We start from the raw sequence: 24,957 nt of genomic DNA, 5'->3' as shown, positions 1-24,957 counted from the left end.
AATGCAATAATAAAAATGAAATGCATGCACTCGCTGATTTCCATCAAAGTCAAGCTCACCATCCATAAAGACAAAACCCAGGTCCTTTTCCCCCTCCGATGCCTTGGAAACATGTAAATATTGTGAGATATCAGGTCGTATACTGCGTGAATGATGATGAGATTCGGTAAGACGAATGGAAAATTAGCCCACCACACTTCGGAAGCTCAGCGCTTCTAAGAAGCCACCAAGGTCATCCTTGGCCACCTCGACGACACAGTGTTCGAAGCTGTCGATTCGGACACGCGCATTGGTCTCCTGGACCACTTCTTGGAAGGCGATACCGAAGCGGTTGCGTAGTAGGTGTTTCTTGCTGTGTGGGTCTTCTTCGTCTTCAGATTCGGACTCCGACGACGACTCGGATTCTTCAGATTCTTCATCAATATCTTCTCCGTCCTCTCGTTCGGCGCGCTCGGCGGCGCGCTGAGTTCGACGCTCATCTTTCTCCTTTTGCTTTTTATCTTTGAGTTCCTTTTTCTTACGTCGCGCTTCTTGCCGCTTTGACATGGCCGCAAAGTCGACAACACCGCCACCACCTCCGGTGCCCACTACCACGTATAGATCCCGATCCTCATCTAGTCCAGCAAGGACAAGGGGAGTTCCAGCGGCTCGCTTTCGTCCAATCTTCACAGCGTCTCCCTTTTCACGCTCTTGTACCCGAATGGCTTCTGCAATCCACAAAGCTAGCTTAGTTAAAGCCCCAGGGTTGGTGAAAAGCTTCACATCAGGGCCGTCTTTGACAACTGCAATGCGAAAAGCTCTCAAATGTCGGATTTGGTGCTTTGATAGCAAGGAGGTACCAGTACGAAGAATGGCACGATGAAGATGTTGAGCTAGAGGCAATGCCTCCATAAGTAGGGTCGGCGACTCTGAAGTAAGCGAAAGAGCGTCATATGCGCTCCAAAAGCGAGGCAGTAAGCTAGCCTGATCGGATTCTCCAGGGGCACCACCATCTCCGGCATCATTGTTTGATCCCTGTGGCCGAGGGAGACGCTTGACATCCCAGGGAGCAGCGGCATCATGTGGGCCAACTTCAAGCATAGCACCTAGAATGACACCAATGTCCGTAGCAGATAGGCAGGCTTTCCAGCCCCAGCATCGAACAAAACCCCAGCCTTCACGCGAACTAGAATGCCCGGAAGGCTCTGGAGGAACTAAGCCGTCCAAGCCATACATTGGGGCATATTTGAGCAATCGTCCCCGAAGTACCCGCTTCAGCTCCATATCCATATGCGTATAGTATTGATGGCATTGAGTTAGACTGATACCCATTTTTGCGAGAAGTTTGTGAAGTCGTTTCCGGCCGTTTTCAGTCCATACATGAAGCCTTGGGGCAAGATAGGGACTGTGCAGCATGCTTTCGTAGAGAGACCAATGCCGAACGAGTAAGAACCGCGGTTCCGGAGAAAGACGAATTGTAGTGTCTGTCGGAGATCTGGCAGTTGTAGGAATGACACCATTGATTTCTCCCCTAATATCTCGATCTCGCTCCATGGGGTCTGGTGGATTGAGACGGTGCACTTCGTCTCGGAAGATTTGACGAATATGTTCTCCACGTTGTCCACCCCAACCTGCTGAACCTCCCGATTCCAAGGAATTGGAAATTCCCACGCCAGTCATGGACCGACCACTGAGTTCCAAGCTAGAAACGCCGACAATCGCAAGCCATAAAAGGTCATTATCTTCGCGGCCAAGTTCAGATGCTAGCGAGTAGACAAGAGAGGATATTGGCTCTGAATATGATGTTCCCGAAGCGTAGTAAGATTGTAGGACAATCTCGTGTTTTTTCTTAAGTCGAACCAAGCGTTGCTTTAGTGACCGTGCCGAGGGCTGATTTGTCTCCGCTGGGGATGGCGAATCGCTAGTAGGTGTTACGGAACGGGATGAATTAGATGAGTTGATGCCATTTCTCCTTCGCCGGCTTGGTGATGTGACAAATGAAGAGCCCTTCACTGTGTATTAGCATTGGAATGGTAGAGACGAATGAAGGTGAAATACATACCGAGTTGCTGCGTTTTCGCTGGCGCGGGGGTCCGTCTTCCTCATCGGAGTCGTCCTCGTCCTCACGGCCAGACCATGATTTTCGCTTTTTAGAGCCAGGAAGTGTCTCGTCATCATCATCCATACCACCCGTAGATCCATCGTCACTTTCATCATCCTCATCAATCTCGGGCATTTCCAAAAGAGCATAGTATGCCTCGCGTTCAGAGTTGAGATCCCCCTCGATGTCACCATCATCAAACACGACAATCCCACCATTTTTCGACGAGTAAGCAGGAGTAATACATCCTTTGTCTACTCCACGCCCACGTCGTCGTGCATTGCTATTAATCTCCGCCATTGCCGAGCTGGCACCAGCCTGTCCACCAAAGACATTACCCAGATTCCATGGTCGGCGCGCGTCAAAGACCCAAATCTCAACACCACCCATATCCTCCACCTCTTCGTCGGGATTGCTAAGCGCAAGAATCTCCGCCAAGTCGACTAGCCCACCAACGCCCAGACACACGACCACTCCTCCGCTCCCACCATTGGTAGTCTGCATTGGCTGGATCAGCTCCTGTCCAGCGCGTGCGAGGTCGCCATAACCGGCGACAGGTTGGATCTTATGCGGGATATAGTCGCGTTTTAATAATGCAGTAAGGATCCGGCAGGCACATAGCGCGTCGGGTTCGAGAGCAACGAGAATTAGGACCGGCGGGGAGAGCGGGTGATGAGATCGGAGAAGTTGGAGGTATAGGTGTGAGATGAGCTGGCGCGGAAGATACATGACCAGCTAAGGAGGTGGGTGGGAGATGAATGGGAGCATGAAGGATTATAAGAATACTGTAGCAGCGTCAACTCAAGCTCCAGGAAGATCAAGTGAATGGGTTATGATGTTATGGGGCACTTCCAAGTCTCTACTAGTAGAGTTAAACTAGCCCGGAAAGCGCGACGCGTCGGGGGCACGTGCCAGATTCCATCCGTCGCCGAGACAAAATCGAATTATTTCGTTTAATTAATTCCCCCTGCTTCGTCCATGCCTGAGAGGAATAGCGGGGATGGAGACTGCAGATTGCATATTTGGATTGGCACAGAATTAACTTAAAAAAAATTAAAGCAATAAAGGAACAAATAAAGGGTTGTACTATACAATATTATCGAGGTACTACAGTATGTACCTGCCCATGTGCGGTAGTATATTCAAGTTTTCGCGTACCCACACGTACATTTGGCTAAGTTCTCTATGTGCACCGGGCCGTCAAAGTTAAAAGAATAAACCTTACAAGCATATAGAGAGTTCCTGACAGATTCTCATTCATTCATAACATTAAACTATACCCAAGTTCTGAGGTTGATTGAAGATATGTGGTCGTGCATAGTCTTAAAGTACAATGGCTTTAATATTGGTATAGTAACCTGTTGCAATACTCAAGACAGCAACATTAACCCCAAGTAATTATATTCAGGCTTTTCAATGACCAATTAAACGAAATACAATCTTAACCATGTCAGACCATCCAGTGAATTCCAGAAAAGCTCGTACTTTACGCTAGTATACCTAGAGAATAGACTATATAGGTTTGGTTTACGGTCTGCACCATCTTGTTACAAACTTGAACCCCAATCCTGAAATCCTTGACCAAATGAGTATTGCTGGGAAAACTCATCCTCAAGCCCAGGGCTACTGAAGTCCGCAAGACCCGGCATAAACGACCCCAGCAAATAGCCCTCAATAGACGGGAAAGCCGCGGTCACATCTCCCCCAGGAAATGAGTCGAACAACTCCGATGGGTTAAAGTTATCAGGTGACGTTGACTGCTCGTAGTCCCGAACAGTCGGCCGTTGGGAATGAAGATATTCCATACTTGTGCTCTGTGGCATATGTGCGGAAGACTGGTATGTCCTTCGCTCCCGGACAGTCCATAGCTGTTTGAGCATCCGACTATAGCTGTGGCAGATATGCACTTCTGTGGAGGGGGCTTTTTCGAGGCAGAACATGAAGTCGCGTGCAAGGCTGGTCACCTCTTGACGTCGGTCGTGTGATTGAAATGCGCCGGCGCAGTCGGCTTTGTGGAGGAGGACGGCGGCGTAGACTCCATACCTAGATTCATGTCAGCGTAGATCGGCATCTAAATCCGTTTATCCATAGATTTCTGATGGACTATTTACAAGTAGTAACGTGATGGGAGATAACGTATGACCCGATGAGGATCCAAACCGTTTATGAGAGCGAGTAGATTCATAGCTGCGCTGATAGCATCAAAAATGTAGCGACCATCGGGGGACGCCATGATTCCATTCGATAACAGCCCTTCTAGCGAATGCTTACTTGGATGTTGCTGGGTTTTCGATTCTTGGGGGTCTGACGACCGCGTCAGGACAGCCTGGAAAGAAAATGCGTTCGTATAGAGAGAAATGTACTCGTACATGATAAGCAGAGTGCTCTTGATACTCGAAGACACCGCTAAACCCGACCAAGTCGAATGCCAAGCTGTCACGGCGATGCGAAAATCGTCGAGATACCGCGCATAATTACCTTCGTAGACCATTGCTAGTGTTCGTTCCTTGGAAGAGTAGAGGATAGCATGGGCATTGTGTAGAATCTGAACTAGCTCCATGGACGCCTGAAGAAGGGATGCATAATCTTCAGAACCATTCTCTGGACATGGCTGGAGAGTTGGGAAATCCCGAGCTGTAAATTTGGCAGCAAGCGAAGGGCCCCGTGACCAGAAGGACTGACCAAGTCGAACTGATATCTGCCTATCAGCCATGAATATATCTAGATATGTTACTATAGAGTGCTAGAATGCAAATTGTGAACGGCTACTAGGTACTCACACGCCCACAAAAGCCTATTTTGATCTGCTCGTTCTTTCGACTCACTACCCTTCTTATTTCGGAAGGCGCCTTGATCAAGACGCTGAAGGTAGCCGTGCCGTACAGCGAGACCAAGGAGGGACCAAGCCGTTCGGTCTTCGCTAAACAGATTCTTTGGTGTTCCCGAGTTTGTTTCCTGTACTTCAATATGGGGTAGCCATTCGGCTAGAATTAAAAGGCCCTCTACAGTTCTCGGCGTTTGTGTCCAAGAACGGGCAAGGAGGACGTCAACCAAGAGGCGTTGTATATGGTCCCAACAGTAGCGGTGAATAAGCGAATGTTGAGGATCGTCTCTTGATGCTATGGTTAGGATGGAGGTCAGAAGAAAACAGTCTGGTTTCTGAATCTTCACTGTGCTCGAGGAGCGTAGCAAATATGGTGGGATGATTGGACAGTACGGGTGGTAGTAGCGGGAATATCTAATCGATCCATGTTAGCCGTTGTCAGCTATATAACTATAATATGAATGACCAACTTGAGTAGCAGCTCGGAAACGATGCTTGGCCGCAGTATACCCCTTTGAACAAGCTCATAATCATCAAAAATCGTGACTGTAGACTGAGTATGCAGTTGACTTTGTTGTGACAGACTCGAGGTCGTATCCATACTACCGTAAACCACAGGATCCGTTGGGGCATTTGGGCTCTTGGACGAATGGCGCGCTGGCGGCTGATCGCCCGAAAACGCCAGAATATGTAGAGCGTCAGAGGGATTTCTGAGCTCCATTGCTAATAGATCGCCGGAATCATTTCTCGAAACGCTTCTTCCGTCGTCGGGGGACTCTGCCTCTATTGGAATGGAAATATTCTCTGTATATGTGTGGGCAGTGTCATCAACGTTCGCAGCAGCCGTCTGTGATCCAGTTCGGTAGTGCCGAAAGTTTCCCCCACGGCGTGTCTTGGTGAGAACGCAATCACTTCCTGACTCGTGACATGCGACACATGGAGCCTTCTTGGGCTCTCCGACTCCGTCACTGGAAATGGTGTGAGTAGTGGAAAGGTCTGTGTGCAAAAAGGTGGAGTCTCACAGGTTACATCTGGTCTTGCGTCGGCGACACCGTAAACACGCACGGTAAGATCTTTTACCAGTGCCTGGTGTCATGGCCAATTGTGTTTATAGATCTCGGGTCGGCAATGGATTGTATAGTGCGGTTCTTAAGTTTAGGTGCTCGGTTGTAGTCGGTAGAGGTTTCCGAATAGAGAAAGGTGGGGCGTGACACTGTACCAAGAATGAATCCATGGAAGCGGGGAAATGGCAGATCCTCTCTGGAGGCCCGGTAGAGTTGTTTATTGACCTTAGAATTCTAACTCATAAACATTTGATTTAAAGATTTAGGTATTCTAGGGCTACTAGTAATACTAAGTAAGATCCGATGTATCAAATTAGTGAAATACCATGGAGATTAGGCATATACCATTTCTCCACCGTTCTCGTATCGTTAAGACTATGGTAATATTTCGTTATTCTAACCTTCAAATGCTGGGATAGCCGACGATACGATATCGGGAATAGTTCTACCTCTCCAATGGGGTATTATACATCCACGGCCCAGAACCTCCAGCACCTCAAGGAAGACCCATGCGTTTGTTGCTTTTCTCGTTCAAGCCCCATGCCAAACTACTATCATCATGAACAGTCGCTCGCCTCATATCTCTCCGGTACTTGGTGACAAATTCACCACTAACAGCACGATGCATGGTACATGTGTTATCCCACACAATCATATCACCAGGATCATTCCACTGGACGTTAATGACGTATTGATCCTGGGTTGCATGATCGAACAGTCTATCCAGAATAGACTGGGATTCCTCAGACGAAACCCCTTCAAGCGAATGAATATGCTTCGCCAGGTAGATCGTGGGGATTCCGGTGCGTTCGTGCACCTGCAGCAGCCAGTGGCGACTCATGAAATGGTCCGAGGGCTCCACATCTCTGAAGCACTCGGGAGCAGCCATTTTCTTGGAGTGTAGCAGTGAGTGGCGAGCAATGAAATTCTTCTCATGCAGGAAATTTTTAAATTCAGGATCAAGGTCCCGGTAAGCAGCCCGCATGTCAGCAAAGGCTGTCGAGCCACCTGTGCCAAGGGGAGGAAGTTCATGGGCAAGTAGCAAGGAGTAGCCAGCTCGCCGAGGGTTGAAGCTGGAGTCAGTATGAAAGAGAGAATTACCCTGGATGGGTCAGACTACATTTGCACCTTTTAATATGTCAGTCAATTGCTTGGAATAACATACCTTGTTCGCCTCGCCACGAGGACTGCTCAAATCGACAATTGAGCCATCGATATCAATGTTTCCAACGTCGAATAATTCGTTATATTTCAAACGGTGTACACGACCGGCCGTGTTATAAGGAGTTACATCGTCGAGATCGCCAAACTTCTTAGCCAGCTCGAGATGAGTCTCGTCGTCAAGCTTTGTCTTTCGTACCACTGCAAATCCATGCTGCACATGAGCTTAGTACCATTTCTTTCCGTTCTTGTGCTTCAAGCACCTACCCTTTTTACTGCGTCCTCAATAAATCGATATCCCACGTCGGTCACTCCGTTGGAAAAATCCAGTCCAGTGATTTCCGCCCCAAACCCGTTCTGAATCACCCTCAGCGAAGGGGTTAGGCCGTGTGTGGATATGGCTTCAGTGATCGTGGTAGACATTATGAAGTCAACTCAATTTTGAACTTGTGGGAAGGAAAGTTTCTTTGAGGATTTCTTTGAATAGTATTGTGTTGGTGCGAAATCTTCTAAAAAAAACCGCATTCTTGTACCCTGTCGTGGGCTGTTCGGATCGTTGAACAGACATCTTGGATAGGAAGCCAATTCCGTCCATTGCCGATAAACTTTATCTCTTTCGTCTTGTTATATCGGAAGCTTCCACATCACGTTAGTGCAATATAGAGTATTCATCGTAGCGCGAAAATCGTTGTGGATTGGGAATGGCCGGATTACCTCAAGTCGGCGTTGGGGACCCATCGGCTGTAGTCGGCTGCCGTATCGGCAAGAGTAGGCAGCATGTCCGCTCAGCTATAATCAACCATCATCGAGCGAGTTTCGGGCTCCTGAAATAGTGTGAGTGACTGACCCAGCCCGTACCACGACAATGCTTCTGTTCATATAATTGATTCGTTGTTACTCGGCACACCGGTATATAGGAGCTAGAGGTAAGTACAGACTTGCAGGAGAATTGTTCTCCCAATGGTGCCGAACAATGTAGCCTCACTTACTGTACCAACCCGAATGAGATATTTTCTCGCGTGTACTATCTCCTGCACAGTTTACACTAATTGTTCGTATTTCTCAAAGTTGCTCTAGCCGTGTGAGTACTTGCTCCGTACGAATTGGCCACTTTTGATACAGTAGTCAAGCAATTAGTCGTATTCTCTATGTTCGGCTTCGAAGAGAGGGCTAGGGCCAACAAAAATGCGACAATCCCGTGAAAAAGAAATTTGATGTTCGTAGACGTCGGTGCAGATGCATCCCATTGATCAAAAAAGAAATACTCTATCCCACGAAGTATAGTATAGACTCAAGGGTGAAATTATTTCTCTAAACCTAGTCCAAAGAGACCCGATGATGATCGTGTGGGGTACGATGATCAGCCGAAAGTTCGGCTCTGTGACTCGACAACCCACTTTTGAAGCGTGGTTTAGGCCATGGATTTCGTGATTGATTCCTACAGTCTGCAATAACGGCGTGGGTAAATAGTTGAGTCTAGATCGAGAATTCAACCAGTAAAGAATCTTATCTAGTAAATGGACACATAATGAATGCGGCTTTTCCCCGGTCAATCTTTTAGCCCGATTATACGGAGTACATGTGCAGCGGATCAGGCGTTGCGTACACAGCCCCGCACATGTGCATCGTATATCGTATGGAATACTAGTAAACAGAAGGCAAAATTTCTCCGGGCGCTCTCCGAGCTACACAGAATTACGTTAATTTCGACGCGTTACCCCATAGGATAGCTCTAGTACCCCGCACATCTTGTTATCAGTGTGACTTTAATTAAGGCATAAGCTTTGTGGCCAATTGCGTGATTTTCGATCCCGATTCTTCGGGATAGGTATACACTACATATAGCAGAGTATCGGTGCTATACAAAGCTATAAAGATCAAGTTTAATCCATATTACATTTGGATTTATACCTTGTTTTATACTATTAGTGTCATATTTCACCATGGCTCCCGTTCCAGGCGAATCACTACCCGTTCGTTCCGCGGCCGAGAAAGGCCAGCCCCAATACCCTGCTCCTCTAAAAGCAAGTGGTGCCTTGGATCAATTTGAATTCGAAGAAACCACTCCTGTAATTGGTCGCGAATACCCAACTCTAAACATCGTCGATGACCTCCTGAATGCCCCAAATGCAGATGAGCTGGTGCGCGACCTTGCCATCACAAGTAAATAACACCTAAGAACCTTGATCATTCCAATACTACAAATGAGACTAATTAGCCAACGCAGTCTCCCAACGAGGCGTCGTCTTCTTCCGCTCCCAAAACAACCTCACCGATACTTTCCAAAAACAACTCGTCCACCGGCTAGGCCAATTAAGCGGCAAACCAGCCGACTCAACCCTCCACATCCACCCAGTCCTAAACAACACGAACGAATTCGGCGTCGACGACGCCCAAGTCAGTACCATCAGCTCTATCTCCCGTAAAAAGATGCACAACCATGACGAACAGCGCAATAAACGTCGCTACGACTCCGCCCGCTGGCACTCTGATATCCAATTTGAGCCCGCACCCGCCGACTACACCTCTCTCCGATTAACTCAGCTCCCCAAGACAGGTGGAGATACCCTCTGGGCCTCGGGGTATGAAATGTACGATCGATTCTCGAAACCGTATCAGAAATTCTTCGAGGGTTTGACGGCTACTTATCGCGGGGACGGCTTTTTGAAAGCTGCCGATGCTGATCCGGAGAAGGTCTTTATTCATGCCGAGCCGAGAGGAAATCCGCTTAATATTGGGAAGGCACTGGAGACGGTTCATCCTATTGTGAGGACGAATCCTGTGACGGGGTGGAAGAGCATTTATGCTGTTGGATCGTTTCCGAAGCAGATTAATGAGCTTAATCCCGAAGAGTCGGATGAACTTTTGAAGAAGTTTTATAGTACTATTACGGAGAATCATGATCTCACTGTACGTTTCAAGTGGAGGAATCCGAATGATTTTGGTAAGTCTTGTGTGTGTGATTTACTTGCATATCGATTGCTAATTGTTTTTTTCTTTTCCCTTCTTTTTAGCTATTTGGGATAACCGTTCTGCTTTCCATACTGCTACGTTTGATTATGAAGGTCTTGGCGACCGATTTGGTCACCGCGCAGTTGGTATTGGAGAGAAGCCTTACCTTGATCCTAACAGTACCTCGCGATCAGAAGCCTTGGCTGCCGAGGGCAACTAGGCCGTTGGGGAATGGAGATAGTACGGTTCAAGGCTAGATGGGAGTTGTGCATCGACACTTAGCTATAATACCAGATGTCTTTGCGAAAATTGAACAAATTCGCATCACATAAAAATGTTTTCTTTCTAGACAATTGTGTCTTAGGATCCTTTTTATGATCTACGAGTTGTAGCCATTGAGCCTCGTGGTCATTCAAATTCGTAATTTTATGTTCACATCTACCAAGCTAACAATGCTTAGCACATAAAAAATTCTCGGCTATTTTTCACCTGATCTATAATGCGTCAAATTGTCCGCTCAACACTGTGGCGCTGACCAGTGAATGGTAATCGCCTGGTATCCTGCCAGTCGATGGGACATGTCACCGAGCGCGCATCGAGACAACGCAACCTCGAATAGCAGCAGGCAACTGCTGAAGCCCGGATATAGGGTTTTCATGAAGAAGTGGTTCCTCAACCGGTTTATTTACTACCAAGTCTGCGCTCGGTCTTGCTGCGCTCCTGGTCCCTCACCGCAGCAATCTCATCCTTGGAAGCATTGACAGCGATATGAACCTGGTTGAAGGGGTTCTCCTCGCTCTTCTCAAACTCCTTTCGGCAGACATCCATACGCTGTTGTCGTCGCAAACCAGGGTTCTCCTCCTCAATCTCCGGTAGTCGTCGAGCCTCGAACGCAGCATAGGCGGCCTTGAATCGTCTCTCGGGGTGTTTCTCGACCTTCGATGTATCCTTGCTCGTCAAAGAAAGAGCATCAAGCGCATTGTCGATACCGGTGGCGTTTAGAGCCGATGCCTTCTTGTTACCGGGCTCATCATCAAGCTGTGACAGGTCAAGGCCGCGGGTCTTCTTTTGTGCGGTCTTGGCTCCGGCGCCCTTAGCCTTGGAAGGCTGAGAAGCTTCTTCTTCAGCGAGCATGGCATCACGCTCAGCCTTCTTGCGAGCGGCTTCTTGTTTCTTGGCTTCGGCGTCGTCCCTGTACAGCGAAGCCGATGTTAGTTTTTTAGTTTTTTTAACTTCAGACTGCAATGGATAACAACGATCAGAACCTGAACCTACTTCTTGGCATTGCTCTTTGATCCCTTGCCCCATTGCTTTTCCTCCTCGACAGAGCGCTTCTGGTCCTCGGCGGCCTTCTTGGAGTTGGCAGCATCGGCTTTCTATGACGTTGTTAGTATGCTTGGGCGCATTGTGGCAATGATGGCGGGGGCGGGGCTCTGTTGATACTCACGCGAGCGTTGCCGGCTGCCTTCTTAGAGTTCTCTCCTCCTGCTTTCTTGCCGCCCATTTTGCTTGGTGATGTACTGGTAAATTGTAGTACAAGTCCGAGTAAATGAGCGAAGTATGAAGAAGAAGAAAAGTGGATTGCTGGTTGATGAGCTGATCCGCCTGACGATTATGCCGATGCCGAAGCGGGCGGTGTCCCTGTTAGTAATCTATATAGCTTCAGTTCATATTTCAAGCTTGTGCTCATTAATTGGAGCTAATGGAAACTTTTGTTTGAATAGAAACGAGAGGGTCAATGGAGAAAGAAGTCAAAATAAAAAATTTCCACTTTTTGCCATTTTTTCACCTCAAATTTCTAGGTCTGCAGGGCTTAGTTCACCCCACCCTATAGTTATAGTGAGCGATAACAGCCTTATTATTGACGCCTGATAAACGAGGTGTCAATCCCGAAAGCATCATTTGTCATCATTTAACTCCTCGCGGCGCTTCAGCTCGCTGTCGTGACTTGATACTCAACAATCATCTTTTACTGTAACAATGACCTAGAAGAGCTTGCGATAATCCGCTGAACTGATAATTCTGGTGATTTGGCTCTGCCGACCACGACATATTTCAACCTGATATCCTCAAAATTGCCAGCGGAGCTGGTATCGTCCCTCCTTTCCAGACTATGATCTAGCTCCTCCGTCCACCACAATGATATCGCTGGTTTCCCGCTCCTTGCAGCTCCTGCTGCTACTCCTCATTGCCTGCGCAGCCACCGCCGAACACACCTCCAACTGGGCGGTCCTGGTCTCCACCTCAAGATTCTGGTTCAACTACCGTCACCTCGCCAATGTCTTGTCCCTATACCGAACCGTCAAGCGGCTCGGCATTCCCGACTCACAGATCATTCTCATGTTACCCGATGACATGGCGTGCAACCCTCGAAACGCCTTCCCCGGAACCGTCTATAGTAACGCGGATCGCGCTGTCGATCTCTATGGCGACAATATTGAGGTGGACTACAGGGGCTACGAAGTAACTGTGGAGAACTTTATTCGCCTTTTGACCGACCGACTCGACGAAGATGTTCCACGGAGCAAGAGGCTCGGCTCTGATGCTGGTAGCAATGTGCTTGTTTATATGACTGGGCATGGGGGTGATCAATTCTTAAAATTCCAGGATGCGGAGGAGATCGGCGCGTGGGATCTGGCAGACGCTTTTGGTCAGATGTGGGAGAAGAAGCGGTACCATGAATTGCTCTTCATGATCGATACTTGCCAGGCAAACACTATGTATACGCACTTTTATTCCCCTAATATTGTTGCGACGGGATCCAGTGAGCTTGATCAGTCTTCGTACTCGCATCACGCAGACAACGATGTTGGGGTTGCGGTGATTGATCGATGGACTTATTATGTGCTTGAATTCCTCGAGACTCAAGTGACAAGTGCCAATTCAAAGCTGAATCTCGGTGATCTGTTTGATTCGTATGACGAATCTAAAATTCATTCGCAGCCCGGCGTGCGTTGGGATCTGTTCCCTGGCGGAGAACCAGAAGGTCGTCTCCGAACCGTTGTGGATTTCTTCGGTAATGTCCAGAATGTTGAGGTTGAGAACGCCAATGCAACAGACCCAGGCTCTCTCAAAGAAGACCTGGCTGAGATTGCGAAGTTGGTTGAGAAATGGCAAAAGCGTGATGAAGAATACTCTGCTATTCTTAACAACTCTACCCAGCAAACAGACAACAGAGCTTCGTCTTCGGTGCATCTGAGCCAAAAGAAGACTGTTGGCCCCACACGTATGACCGATGAGAGCAGCTGGGGCAAGCGCCTAGTGGGACTATCTGTAATTGGAGCATGCACTGCAATCTGGGTGGCTGGTTCGTATTTGGGTCGCTGATTCCTTTATTTATCACTGTACATAGCATTTGATTGGAGCTCGGCGTTTTAGCGCAAATTTGATGGGGATATCCACCGTTTAATATACAAACTTTCTTTGTCGTTTTTAACTATTCGGAAAGTGCCACTTATTGATTGGTGGTATATAAATCTGCAACTGCCCATCTATCTATAGGTAGGGAGCAAGATATGTCTAAGACCCCGTCCTAGCACGTTCCGATGTCCTTATATCCTACCCAAGGGGCCTGAGATTGGAAACAGCCCGTTCTCCACCTACCAGTATATGGATATATTGGAATATGTGTGTATACTACTACCAACTTAACCTCCCTTATCTATCGCTTACCTACTACTCAGGCTGCTTAGTACTACCTACCGCTCATTTTGTGTCATTGTCTAATAGGTAGTAAAACGAGTGGTATACAACATCATGATATACTAGTATAGCACACCTGGGCAACTTATCCGTATATACTACATGTACTCGTTCAACTTAGTGCAGTGGCATACTATGACATCTTACAGCCTGGGGCGAAAGGCGCAAGTATCGGTACAGGCCTAGCATGTCTAGCTCTCCTGATGCCTAATGGATGTGTGTATGATGTTTCATTCGAGGCTGAGTACTATGCACCTGGGCTAAGGTACAACATCTTGGGTGCTTATAAAGCTCGCAGAAGTTCTCATCGTGACGGAATCGGAGGCTCGGTCATGATATCAACATTCACCGAGAGAACAGTATATATATAGGTGACCTTAGCAATGGTGTTGAGGATCCCCCTGCTTAGCGAAAGCGTACGCACGGGTCTCCTCCTGCGGCGACTCCTTCTAAGAAGAAGTCCCGCGGTATAAGTGTCACACCTTCGAACTCGCCAGTCAAACCGTCGATTGAGGTAAAATCATCTCCCGCAAAGGCTTCATCCGTTGCGTCTCTTCAAAGCCTGCACCGGCGGCAGAGGTTACTGACTATCAGGAACGTATTGGGTGCCTAATCTGGCTTATGGTTTCTACTTCGCCTGTCAAATGTCGAAGCTGGCTCGGTATGCCCATAACCCTGATAAGGTACATTTTGAGGCTGTCAAGCGTGTCTTTCGATACCTTAAAGACACCAAGAGTCTCGCGATCAGTTTCTCTAAGCTGGGAGACCCACTATGTGGCTTCGTGGATTCGGATTGGGCTGGTAGGCAGAAGCATGCCTTACAACGTCTGGCTTCGTCTTTAAACTCAACGGAGGCCCTATATATTGGGCTTCAAAGAGGCAACCGGTAGTGGCCCTTTCTTCCACAGAGGCTGAGTATGTTGCTATGTCTTTGAAGAGGTCCATTACCCCTCAAATCCCCTGTGTTTACTATGGGCTACAACTGGCGAATGAGATGTGCTTCCGAGTGGGTTGTTTGACAAGGGTTTTTCCTGTACAGTATCGTATAACAATACTGGCCTTATGATTGGAGATCAATATCCGACTGCATGCGTATACGAAACCACACTGACATAAGAACCGTACCCCGAATCAGCATGACAAGAAAACAAATTGGCAGGTCTCTCAAAAGACAAGTTAAAAGCTTATCCATATAATTATTATTTATTATACAACTATGACAGCGTTCGAGCCTTCAATATCGACGCTATCCAGGGTAACGAAGCAGATATCGTTATCTTTGATTATGTGCGTACCGGGAAGCAGCACGGTTTCATGGGTGCTTTCCGCCGTTTAAACGTTGCATGTAGCCGTGGTAGATTCGGTTTCTACCTAGTTTATTACCATCACCAATACCACCGAAGATCAGCCGATGCAGCAATTGCTCTGCGATGCCATCGCGGCATGGTTACATTGAAAGATGGCTGGTTCCAGTTCCTGGAAGATAAGCTCAAGCCTGACCGATCTGCTTGTCTGAACGAGCTTGATCATGCCTCCTTTGGTTGGCAACAAGTCCGCCTCGGCAGCGAGCGCATATCTTCAATGTGGTGCGTCTCATGAAGTCGCTCGGCACCTATTCAGAATATGGTCAAGTCCTAAGAGCCCTAGATACTTTCGACCCTGGCATGGCTATCCAGTTACAGCCCCCATTAGCAACAACTTCCGAACTGGTCACCCTCCTGGACACGTTCGAACGCTTCTGGGTTCCCCAGTCCAAAAATCGTCAGTCACAACAGAGCACCCGCTCTGGCACCAACTCCAATTCAACCGGTCCTCAACTTTCAGAGCCGCCTGCAAGAAATCACTTTACGCGTGCAAGGCCCCTATCAACAGTTCCACCTGCGGCAGTGGAGACGGGGCCATGAGACTTATTGTGAACCCCATAGATTCTCAAGCATGGCAATTCTTCAGCTGAATTAGTGTTTGGTAGCGTTTTATTGCTACAGGGTCCTAGTTTTACACTAGTAGGTGCGGAAATATAATTTCAGATAATTCATCTTCTTTTTCTTTATCTATCCTGTGTAGATATACGGGAATATTGAGGTTCGATTGGATTTTATCCCAAGCTGCTGTCCACTCATACGATGACTTCTTAATCCCTGTGTATACCTTGTCGATAAGGTGATCGGCATTGTTATGGTCTAGATAGATTAGAAAGTGCCAGCGGAATAACTCTTCAATCTCCTCCACCTTCGGGATAACATTCCGCTCAACATGCCCTGCTGCTTCATGTTGATTGCGTGACCGATAGACTCGCTTCCGTTTTCGATTAGCTTGGAACTGGGCTAGAGTATTCAAGGATTCAGATTGTGATTTCCAGTCTGGTACTTTCTTCAACTGGTTGTATCTCATCAACGTTGGTAGCGATCTCAGTCTCTATTGACTGGAGAAGGGGATCCACTATCTGCCCTTGAGTCATACTAGTTGAAGTCTGTGATTGATGTTGTTGAGATAGACCCATGTACCAGTCTCTGTGTCTTGGAGACTCTTGCAGTAGTACTCTCACGTTCCTAGATACAATATCCTTTAGTCTGATTCCAAAGTCCTCTCTCATTGATATCCAGTACATACTGAGAAAATAACAGTTGAGAAATTTGGTGGATCAGGATCTTCGGGATTAAGTGCCCCATTCAAGTTGTTCAGATCCATGGAATAAATAATAGAAAGGAAGAAAGAAGAAAAAGATGGGACCCGGGAAGGAGGAATATTGAAGTTGTAACAGGCACCAAAAGTCATACAAGGCAGCCTAGAGGTCAATAAATAGCACAGATCAATATCTATTGATGCCTATATTTTATTTTCCGTTTATCTTTTCATTTGTCTTTCTGATTGTCTTTCCACCTGCCTTTCAATCTATGTAGAGCTTACAGTGTAGATAGTGGTGTGTAGGCGGCAAGCTATACTATGACTAAGGAGCTGAATTTCCTCCCAGCCTAAAGGTACCTTGAATGATTTGATCGATTCACATTGATTTACAAAAAAAACATTTATTTCTCTAGGAGTAAAAATATGTCATACTCTACAGAAGTTTAATTTGTGGAGATGGTTCATTTCACTCATGAACGAGTTCCTGTTATAGTTACAGCCGAGATACCTCAATGACGTCAAACTATCCACCCGCGTCAAACCCAGCCAGTCACTGAACAGCCAGCTAAGAACCAAAATTTGCACCAAGCTAAAGAATCCCAAATGGTCGAGCTATAAGCTAAAAAGTGGTTCGCCATGAATGTTGAACCATAACTGAGAAGACATGACGCCACCAATGCAGTTTCTCGGCTGCAAGGCCGTATATGCATTTAATCCGGAACCTATCGCATCATCTTTGTCAAAATGACCGAAACGATTCATATTGATAACGCCGCTGGGCAATTTTTGGACTTGCCCTGAGACAATGATGCCTGAGCCAAATCAATTTACTTCGCCTGCTCACATATTTCTCGAAGAAGAAGTCTACCGACTCGGCACTTCCCCTGGCCTCCGATCCCTTCCGCCGGGACCCTCACGCGACTTTGTTGTGATGAGCTGGGGCCCAATCATCTATCGAACATGCTATAAGTCTGACACAAAACACCTCTTACCAAATTTCCTACGCTATTTGAACGATGCGATTAGCAGATCGTTAGGCCAAACCCTGACAGGCTCCGAGGAACAACTCCAAATTTTGATCAAAACCTACTCGTCAAAACTATTCAGTGCTCACGAACATTATGCAGACCTTAACGAAGATGGAGTTCGTCAGGCATTTCATGATTACAAAGTGACATTATCTATTCCGGCGACAGAACTCCCGAGCAGGCTCCGCGCATGCTTGATGGTTGATGATGCGGTGTTTTCGCAATTAAAAGCTATTTCGGATCTGTGCAGCACTATGGGGAAGGATATGGATCTTTCTCGGTGTTGGGTGAAAGTTGTTGAAGATAATTTTCCCGATTTGAGGCTTGGGGAACGGCCATATGTTGTTAAATCTACGAAGGACAAATTTGACGGAGAAGACGATTTTCGAGGTAATTATCAGGGGTGGACTACGGTGGGGCTTTCGGCTCTTGTTGAAGTTTTTGATGGGATGAGACAAATGAAAAATTTGGTGGAATATCATCGTGAAGGACGAGTGTATCTTGGACGTGGAGAATGGAGTAGTATGGACTTCTTATAAGATGTACAATATTTGATATCCCAGGATTTAAAGTGATAGACACCATATAACATACGGGGCTTTTATCTCTAGCTTGCTTCTCTTTTCTTTCCCACTGTTCAAGGGCAGTATACATGTTCTAAGATCATGCTTGAATCGATTTGATTGGTCAGTTTGAGGTCAGTCACATGCTGATAACCACCTGGAATCTTATCGTTGCTTATCAATCAATTTCTCGATCTGTCAATCTTCACCTTTCTACTTTTATCTCGTTTCGTTGCAGAACAGGTAGCTGGGTGGGGATTCGTTTCAATGGATGCTTTCTTGTCAAGAAAAAAGCCAAGACTGTCACGGACGCAGCCGGAGGACGAAACAGTGAAGCGATCTGACGGATTAGAGACAACAGCTTCTGATGGTGAAGAGTCAACAGATATCAAGTTGGCTATTCTGATATCTCTGCATCCAAACGTCAAACAAGACGAATTACTCGACATCCTTGTATCATGTGATGGGTCAGTCGAAAGTGCGTCTTCCATACTGTCATCTCAAAGTCTCACAGCATATACCACCCCAAAGAAGCGGCCAGCTGCGAGTTCGTTCCTCGGTATTCAGACATCCCTGTCGTCTCACGTCTTGACGAAATCCGAAGATGGATCTCTCATGCCTCTCAAAGAAATAAAACCTTTGGTGCCAAAGAAAGGAAAGACAATACATCTTTATGCGCCGCAGGATATTGCAGCAAACACCCCTTGTACTATCATCCACAACTTCCTTCCACCAGAAGAGGCCAATACACTTCTCAAAGAACTATTGGAAGAGTCAGAATATTTTTCGAGATACGAATTCCAGCTCTTCAGTCGTACAGTTCAGAGTCCCCATACGGCATGCATATATGTTTCAACGCCTGAGGAATACAAACAGCAGACATCCGAATACACGTACGGCGGCACATATCGAGCAAATGTACGACAAGCACCATCGAATCTACGTGCAGCCTCGGGAAAAGTCCAACGCACCGTAAACGAGGAAATTCAAAAACGTATCCGCGATGTCTACCCGGACGGCAAGAAACTGAAATATCAGTCACCAAAGCCGTGGCGTCCGAACGCAGCTTTTGTGAATTGCTACGATGGGCCAGCTGAAAGTGTGGGGTACCATGCGGACGAATTGACATATCTAGGTCCACACCCGGTGATTGGTAGCCTTAGCTTAGGCGTGGAACGGGAATTCCGCATTCGCCGAATTATACCTCGAGATGAAGAGGAAGAGAACGATGATCAGCAAAATGGCTCCCCATCCGAAAAACCCAAAATCGCCAAGCCATCTTCTGCCCATGCGGATGCTCAGGGGCAGATCTCTATACACCTACCTCATAATTCTCTTCTCATAATGCACGCAGAGATGCAAGAGGAATGGAAGCACGCAATTAATCCTGTTCAAACCATCTCACCACATCCAATCTCTGGAAATTGCCGCATTAATATAACATATCGTTGGTACCGCGATACCCTGCATCCACGATATACACCACGATGTCGTTGTGGGGCACATGCAATTCTGCGATGCTCGCAGCGGAAACACGAGTCTCGCGGCAGATATATGTGGATGTGCTATACTGGGTACGCGCCGGGGAAAGAGGGTTGCTCATTTTTCCAGTGGGCCGAGTTTGATGAGGACGGCGATCCTGTATGGAGCCATCATGATAAACAGAACCAGAATGCTGCACCGGCACTAACCAATTTCTCGGCATCCCAATCATCTCAATAATTGTTTTTTTTCTTTTCTATGTGGCCGAGAGTATAATATCCACGTGGCGTTTTAAGGTCAGAATCTCCGAATAAACAGAAAATCAGGAGCTACCTGCGTTTTCTACTACAGTTTGATCGCTTGTTTATCTGAGAGGAACAATGTACCTCAGCACGGCAGTACTGTATCCAGAATTCTCAAATCTATTTTGAGATAGACGATGTTACAATATTGCACTGCATCGGGATTTTCGCAACAAGGCTTCACAGACTCACTTCCCACGACTTGACTTGGCAGGCCTATGATTTCCTCATAGTTTCCCCATAAGAACCCCGCATCTGGTCCTCCTCAAAACCGGGCCCAAAATTGAGCAAAAGGCGGATGATTCCGCATCCATCCCGATCTAAAGACCAATAAAGTTAGTCCGCCCTGCGGGGTAGCCGAGCCTCTGACTGGCTGCTGTGTAACAGAGCACCGCAGCCAATTCCGCCCCCCCAACAAGTTACGAGTCAGATTCGGTCAGTATTGGCGAGCCTGAAATCCAATTAGAGTTTCTCGATTTCGGCTGATCACCCTAGTACGCTTAGATCTAACCAGGTGCGGAATTACCCACCGCTCACTGTGTAATGTTAGGAGGCCAAGAGGGCTGGAGAGGGGTGAGATGCACGGGACATGTAGGTGTGATGTTGGTTTAAGAAGCGAGGAGCGTCTGTACTTTTGTGAGCAGAAATCTTCACATTTTTGTCACTACTGTGTTCTTTTGACGTGGTTGGTGAATTGATTATGGCGAACGCAGGTACCTTCGATTATATTGTCTGCGGGTAAGTACAAATGCACATTTACGATATGGATCTCCATTAACTAATGTCGGTGTAGTGGCGGTACTTCGGGATGTGTAGTCGCAGCACGTCTTGCTGAGAACCCTGATATCAGCGTGCTTCTTATCGAGGCTGGCCAGCATAATAAAGATCTGGAGAATGTACACATGGCGGGCGGGTAAGTAATGGTTCATCTGAGCAACATATTCAATTATACGGCGCTAATACTGTGAAGATGGTCGAATAACTTCGACGCCGAGACTGATTGGAATTTCGTTACACCCCCAATGAAAGGCGTAGATAATCGCCAGGTGAAGTTGAGTCGAGGTCGCTTTCTCGGCGGCTCGAGTGGTTGCAATGGCACTCTATGCATCCGTGGATCCAAACAAGATTACGATGACTGGGGACTGGAAGGATGGAGTGGAGAGGATTTCTTCAAATACATGAGAAAGGTAATGGCCAAGTCGAAGGTAACATTCTACTGAGCTAAATATGTTTCAGTCAGAGACATTTCATCCCAAGCCCTGGTTCAAGGCCGACGCAAAGAGTCACGGCTACTCCGGACCCCTCCATACAGAACCGCACGACCTTGCCCCAATTTCTCAGCTACTTTTGAAATCCCTACAATCACAAGGAATGCCACTGAACCATGATATGTTCAGCACTGGTGATGTCGCCCAGGGCTGCGGTCATGTCCCACGAACAGTCTACGAGGGCCTCAGAACAACCGGTGCCGATTTCGTGACCAACAAGAACACCAGGGGCAATATAACTATCATCACCGATACAACCGTAGACAAGGTTGTATTTAGACAGGATGGCAGCCAGACTCGCGCATCGGGTGTCGTTACGAAGGCCGCAGATGGTACATCCAAGACGTTCAATGCCCGGAAAGAAATAATTATTTCGGGAGGCGCATACTGCAGTCCTGCAATTCTGCTTCGTTCAGGTATTGGACCTAAAGAAGAGCTGAACAAGCATCAAATTCCGATTACAAAGATTTCCCCTGGAGTCGGTAAAAATCTTATGGACCACCTTGTATGTTTATGTTTACATTTCCGATCTTGAAAGCACCAATTTGAATGTGAGCAACAGCTAACTTAAATAGATCGTATTTATCTTCTACGAAACCGAAAAAGCAGGCCTAACAAACGACTACGCCGTCCACCACGACAACAACTTCGAAACAACATACCAACTCTGGAAAGAGAAGAAAACAGGCTTCCTCTCCACATTCCCATTCGGAGTCTTCGCCTTCGCCAGACTAGACGAGCGCCTAAAAGACGAGCCACTCTGGAAAAACGCCGCCCGCCTTCCAGGCCGTGATCCAATGGGCCTAACACCTAGCCAACCAAACATCGAATTTTTCACAACAGAATGCTACGGCGGTCCAAAGCAATACGATCAGCCCCCAGTGGAACATAAGCATGCATTTTCCATTATTGCAGAGCTCTTTGCGCCTAAGTCTCGGGGTTCCATTACGCTGAGCTCGGCCGATGCGTTGGTTAATCCTGTTGTTGATTGTAATTATTTAGGTGATCCGATGGATATGTTGGTTCTTAGTGAGGCTTGTCGGTTTGGGAATGAGGTTGTTATGAAGGGGGCCGGGACGAAGGATATTGTTAAGGGGTCTTGGCCGGATAATTTGAAGCATCATACTTATACGACGAGGGAGGAGTGGGTTCCTTATGTTAAGGAACATGCGACTACTTGTAAGTGGAACTTTGTGCGGCTTCTTTGGTTTTTCGTGTTGCTAATCTGGAATTATTAGGCTATCATGCTGCGGGTACCTGTGCGATGGGTAGAGATGAGAATCCTCTGGCTGTTTTGGATGAGAAGATGCGGGTTAGAGGTGTTACTGGCTTGCGTGTGGCTGACTGTAGTGTTATGCCAACATTGCATGGCGGACATACTCAGATGCCGGCTTATGGTATTGGAGAAAAGTGTGCGGATCTCATCAAAGAGACCTGGCGGCAAGCTGGGAACGTTTACCCGCGTATTTAAGCAGGGGCATGCTATTAAGACTGAGAGCTGCCTATTACTACGTGTCTTTGTAAAGACCTTTTCAATTTGAATCGATTCAATTTAGCAACAAGGCAATGTGATTTACACAACTTTGAAAGCAACCTGTATTGAAATCGGAGGATTGACTGAGAACGTAACCAAAATCCAAAGTAAACATAATCAATAACAATATATGGGTAACACAAGGGAGTATACCATGTCTCAATTAAGAGCTGTCCGTTGAGTGCTGGCTGAAACTGAAGTCAGAGTCTTGTGAGAAACTCCCCATGCTAAGTTCAGAAGATTGAGGATCACTCAGAGTCTTGTAGTTTTGCCGAGTAATTGTAAGGTGGTTCTCCACATTGATTGTTGTGGGCACTGGGAGCAGAGAATGTTGATACTCCACATGAACTGTAAGTAGATGCTGAAATAGCTCGTTGGATGAATATTCACATAGTAAAGCGTTTATCTGGGCCATCATTTCTTCGATGAACGGGTGTTCATAAAATGGAGAGCTTTGTTGAGTCTCGGATGGATAGTCAACCACAGCTGGGACACAAATCTGCACGGGGATGCTCCAAGTTTCCCCAGGTCTAAGGGAGATAAGCCTGCAATCCTCAATAACAGACTGAATCTGACACCCGTCACCAGGGGTAACCGACAATTTCAAGTCTATAACACAGCCAGGATTTATACCGGTGCGAAGCTGCCGAATGACTCTCAAGATTCTGCGTATAAAATGAGTTTCTCTAGGCCCAGCATCACAAGCGCCGACAGTGTAAGAGATATGCCACCCCAATTGTGAGTTTGCATTGTCGAGTGGTAAGCATGTCTGGGGGGTGATGGTGTGAAATCCAATTGCTGGGTCAATCCAAGGTATTAACAAGTGGTCTGGCGGCGTCGCTGACACAAAGAATATATGACAAAATGCAGCTCGAGGTGAACGGGAGAATATCTCAGAGGCGCCCTGAACCACATTTCCAATGTCAAGAGAGGCTTTTTGATGTGCAGCAAGCTGGCGGCTGGAGAATATATTAAGCGCAGATCGAACAGCCCCTATGGCATGAAAGCCCAATGGCAATAACATTTCAAATCCATGTTTGGAGTTTTGATCGATGTATGCTAGGGCGAATCGGTCATGGCTGTGGGATAAGTGTGAAACGAGAACAGAAGTCCCGACAGTGACCTGAGTCAAAAGGGTGATAGATGGTTGTGCCCTAAATGCTCGTTTAGTACCTTCATTGATACCAGGATAAAGGCCAAAACTTACAAGCTGTCGAGAAGAATCATTATATCCAGCGGTGCAATACTCGAGGCTCCTGGAAAGGGAGTTGGACTGACATCAGCCGAGACGTATACAGTAGCCCACAAAGACGTTTGCCCCATGCCAATCTGAAGTTGGTCTGTCGTTGCTCTCAGATTGACGAAAGCCACAGGAAGATCCATGGGCCGCAATGAATCAAATTCACCTCGTTTCGTGTGCTCGGGTCGAGGCTGTTGAGGCGCCGGCGCGGAAATTCTGGACGCAGACAAGGTCCCATTTGAAAATCGTGCAGATGGTCCCGGTGAGTTCCAGGAGCCGGAGCTCCAACGCACGACCAGCTGAGGGGCCAAACGATAGCCCTTCCTAGCCCAATTCATTCGAATGTCAGAAATTTGTCCCGCATTCTGCTTATCACGTTAGTCAAACAATTACAGAAACATGATTGAAGGGGCAAAGGGTGGATCACGTTATCTATGAATGGATCGTCGTTCGATTTAGTTTTCGCATAATCTGCACCCCGGTGGATAGGAGATTTAGATTGTCGTATTTTCGTAACCTCAATTTGATACAAGCTGTCACTTAAAGATGGCGTTCTGGTTGATGTTGATGTTGTTGGCTCATCTGAGCCCTTTCGCTCACTCGTCGAGAGCGAGGAGCTGCGTCGCGGAATCCTTGGGTAGGATGAAGATGGTAGTGTGCTTTGACTCCGCGATTCATTGCATCTCCTGACCGTGAGAGGCCCCGGAGACTCATCTGCGGCTGTGAGCCTTCTAGACCTGCTCCACGCTGGTGACAGGCTCTTCATACTCAAGCGGTGACTCAGAGGTCTCGGTATCTCGATTTCCAGCGGCGCTTTCGATATCCGATCGAAGTCTCGTCTTCTTCTTTCTTCGGTAACCCTGGCAGCGGCAGCACGAGGGGAACCACAAAGGGCGATGGAATCTGCAGCTGCAATACTCCGCGCAAGCGAGTAGCACTGCGACGGCACAGAAAAGGACAACAATCGGAACAAGAACTAACGCAATAAGCAATGCAGAACTTTTAATATCCAGTGATAAAACATTGGGCATTTTGAATGATGGTTGGGGAGGTTGGACAAACGGCAGAGATCAACAGCAGAGAAGGTGAGTTATATTGAGTCTTGGCCGACGACAAATTCGTAGTCGGCAGG

General features: G+C 47.2%; 14 protein-coding genes across 14 annotated transcripts; 8 read left to right on the top strand and 6 right to left on the bottom strand.

The window, feature by feature from the left end:
• Nucleotides 1-183: 183 nt before the first annotated feature.
• On the bottom strand, nt 184-2,809 carry N7478_012369 (cell division control 45 family protein; the record flags this gene model as incomplete). Its single annotated transcript, XM_056928583.1, has 2 exons — nt 184-1,986; nt 2,042-2,809. The coding sequence occupies 2 exons, from the start codon at nt 2,807-2,809 to the stop codon at nt 184-186; spliced, it is 2,571 nt and encodes an 856-aa protein (XP_056773141.1).
• An 818-nt stretch (nt 2,810-3,627) lies between these two features.
• N7478_012368 (fungal specific transcription factor domain-containing protein) lies at nt 3,628-6,000 on the bottom strand (the record flags this gene model as incomplete). The annotated part of the gene is made up of 5 exons (XM_056928582.1): nt 3,628-4,123; nt 4,192-4,801; nt 4,861-5,318; nt 5,375-5,900; nt 5,970-6,000. The coding sequence occupies 5 exons, from the start codon at nt 5,998-6,000 to the stop codon at nt 3,628-3,630; spliced, it is 2,121 nt and encodes a 706-aa protein (XP_056773140.1).
• Nucleotides 6,001-6,464: 464 nt separating this feature from the next.
• On the bottom strand, nt 6,465-7,552 carry N7478_012367 (TauD/TfdA dioxygenase family protein; the record flags this gene model as incomplete). The annotated part of the gene is made up of 3 exons (XM_056928581.1): nt 6,465-7,070; nt 7,134-7,343; nt 7,397-7,552. The coding sequence occupies 3 exons, from the start codon at nt 7,550-7,552 to the stop codon at nt 6,465-6,467; spliced, it is 972 nt and encodes a 323-aa protein (XP_056773139.1).
• Nucleotides 7,553-9,072: 1,520 nt separating this feature from the next.
• On the top strand, nt 9,073-10,301 carry N7478_012366 (TauD/TfdA dioxygenase family protein; the record flags this gene model as incomplete). Its single annotated transcript, XM_056928580.1, has 3 exons — nt 9,073-9,292; nt 9,369-10,073; nt 10,144-10,301. 3 exons carry the CDS (start codon nt 9,073-9,075, stop codon nt 10,299-10,301), a joined length of 1,083 nt encoding a protein of 360 aa, XP_056773138.1.
• A 461-nt stretch (nt 10,302-10,762) lies between these two features.
• Nucleotides 10,763-11,585, bottom strand: N7478_012365 (DUF1014 domain protein; the record flags this gene model as incomplete). The annotated part of the gene is made up of 3 exons (XM_056928579.1): nt 10,763-11,273; nt 11,357-11,457; nt 11,529-11,585. 3 exons carry the CDS (start codon nt 11,583-11,585, stop codon nt 10,763-10,765), a joined length of 669 nt encoding a protein of 222 aa, XP_056773137.1.
• Nucleotides 11,586-12,220: 635 nt separating this feature from the next.
• N7478_012364 (GPI-anchored transamidase) lies at nt 12,221-13,408 on the top strand (the record flags this gene model as incomplete). The annotated part of the gene is made up of 1 exon (XM_056928578.1): nt 12,221-13,408. One exon carries the CDS (start codon nt 12,221-12,223, stop codon nt 13,406-13,408), a length of 1,188 nt encoding a protein of 395 aa, XP_056773136.1.
• Nucleotides 13,409-14,427: 1,019 nt separating this feature from the next.
• N7478_012363 (uncharacterized protein) lies at nt 14,428-14,673 on the top strand (the record flags this gene model as incomplete). Its single annotated transcript, XM_056928577.1, has 1 exon — nt 14,428-14,673. The coding sequence occupies one exon, from the start codon at nt 14,428-14,430 to the stop codon at nt 14,671-14,673; it is 246 nt and encodes an 81-aa protein (XP_056773135.1).
• A 246-nt stretch (nt 14,674-14,919) lies between these two features.
• Nucleotides 14,920-15,382, top strand: N7478_012362 (uncharacterized protein; the record flags this gene model as incomplete). The annotated part of the gene is made up of 2 exons (XM_056928576.1): nt 14,920-14,942; nt 15,007-15,382. The coding sequence occupies 2 exons, from the start codon at nt 14,920-14,922 to the stop codon at nt 15,380-15,382; spliced, it is 399 nt and encodes a 132-aa protein (XP_056773134.1).
• Nucleotides 15,383-15,447: 65 nt separating this feature from the next.
• N7478_012361 (uncharacterized protein) lies at nt 15,448-15,687 on the top strand (the record flags this gene model as incomplete). The annotated part of the gene is made up of 1 exon (XM_056928575.1): nt 15,448-15,687. The coding sequence occupies one exon, from the start codon at nt 15,448-15,450 to the stop codon at nt 15,685-15,687; it is 240 nt and encodes a 79-aa protein (XP_056773133.1).
• Nucleotides 15,688-17,216: 1,529 nt separating this feature from the next.
• N7478_012360 (uncharacterized protein) lies at nt 17,217-17,872 on the top strand (the record flags this gene model as incomplete). Its single annotated transcript, XM_056928574.1, is given in 2 exon segments — nt 17,217-17,826; nt 17,838-17,872. 2 exon segments carry the CDS (start codon nt 17,217-17,219, stop codon nt 17,870-17,872), a joined length of 645 nt encoding a protein of 214 aa, XP_056773132.1.
• A 394-nt stretch (nt 17,873-18,266) lies between these two features.
• Nucleotides 18,267-19,721, top strand: N7478_012359 (putative CUE domain protein; the record flags this gene model as incomplete). Its single annotated transcript, XM_056928573.1, has 1 exon — nt 18,267-19,721. The coding sequence occupies one exon, from the start codon at nt 18,267-18,269 to the stop codon at nt 19,719-19,721; it is 1,455 nt and encodes a 484-aa protein (XP_056773131.1).
• Nucleotides 19,722-20,483: 762 nt separating this feature from the next.
• On the top strand, nt 20,484-22,522 carry N7478_012358 (GMC family oxidoreductase; the record flags this gene model as incomplete). The annotated part of the gene is made up of 6 exons (XM_056928572.1): nt 20,484-20,521; nt 20,577-20,696; nt 20,754-20,988; nt 21,020-21,556; nt 21,627-22,230; nt 22,290-22,522. 6 exons carry the CDS (start codon nt 20,484-20,486, stop codon nt 22,520-22,522), a joined length of 1,767 nt encoding a protein of 588 aa, XP_056773130.1.
• A 226-nt stretch (nt 22,523-22,748) lies between these two features.
• Nucleotides 22,749-24,163, bottom strand: N7478_012357 (uncharacterized protein; the record flags this gene model as incomplete). Its single annotated transcript, XM_056928571.1, has 2 exons — nt 22,749-23,739; nt 23,793-24,163. 2 exons carry the CDS (start codon nt 24,161-24,163, stop codon nt 22,749-22,751), a joined length of 1,362 nt encoding a protein of 453 aa, XP_056773129.1.
• A 393-nt stretch (nt 24,164-24,556) lies between these two features.
• N7478_012356 (uncharacterized protein) lies at nt 24,557-24,856 on the bottom strand (the record flags this gene model as incomplete). The annotated part of the gene is made up of 1 exon (XM_056928570.1): nt 24,557-24,856. One exon carries the CDS (start codon nt 24,854-24,856, stop codon nt 24,557-24,559), a length of 300 nt encoding a protein of 99 aa, XP_056773128.1.
• Nucleotides 24,857-24,957: the final 101 nt, after the last annotated feature.

The sequence above is a fragment of the Penicillium angulare genome (genome assembly GCF_028827245.1).
Source record: "Penicillium angulare strain IBT 27051 chromosome Unknown utg000011l_segment0_segment0, whole genome shotgun sequence".
Lineage (NCBI taxonomy): Eukaryota > Fungi > Ascomycota > Eurotiomycetes > Eurotiales > Aspergillaceae > Penicillium > Penicillium angulare.
The sequence above is the reverse complement of the archived record's forward strand: the minus strand, read 5'-3'. Positions and strand labels throughout refer to the sequence as shown.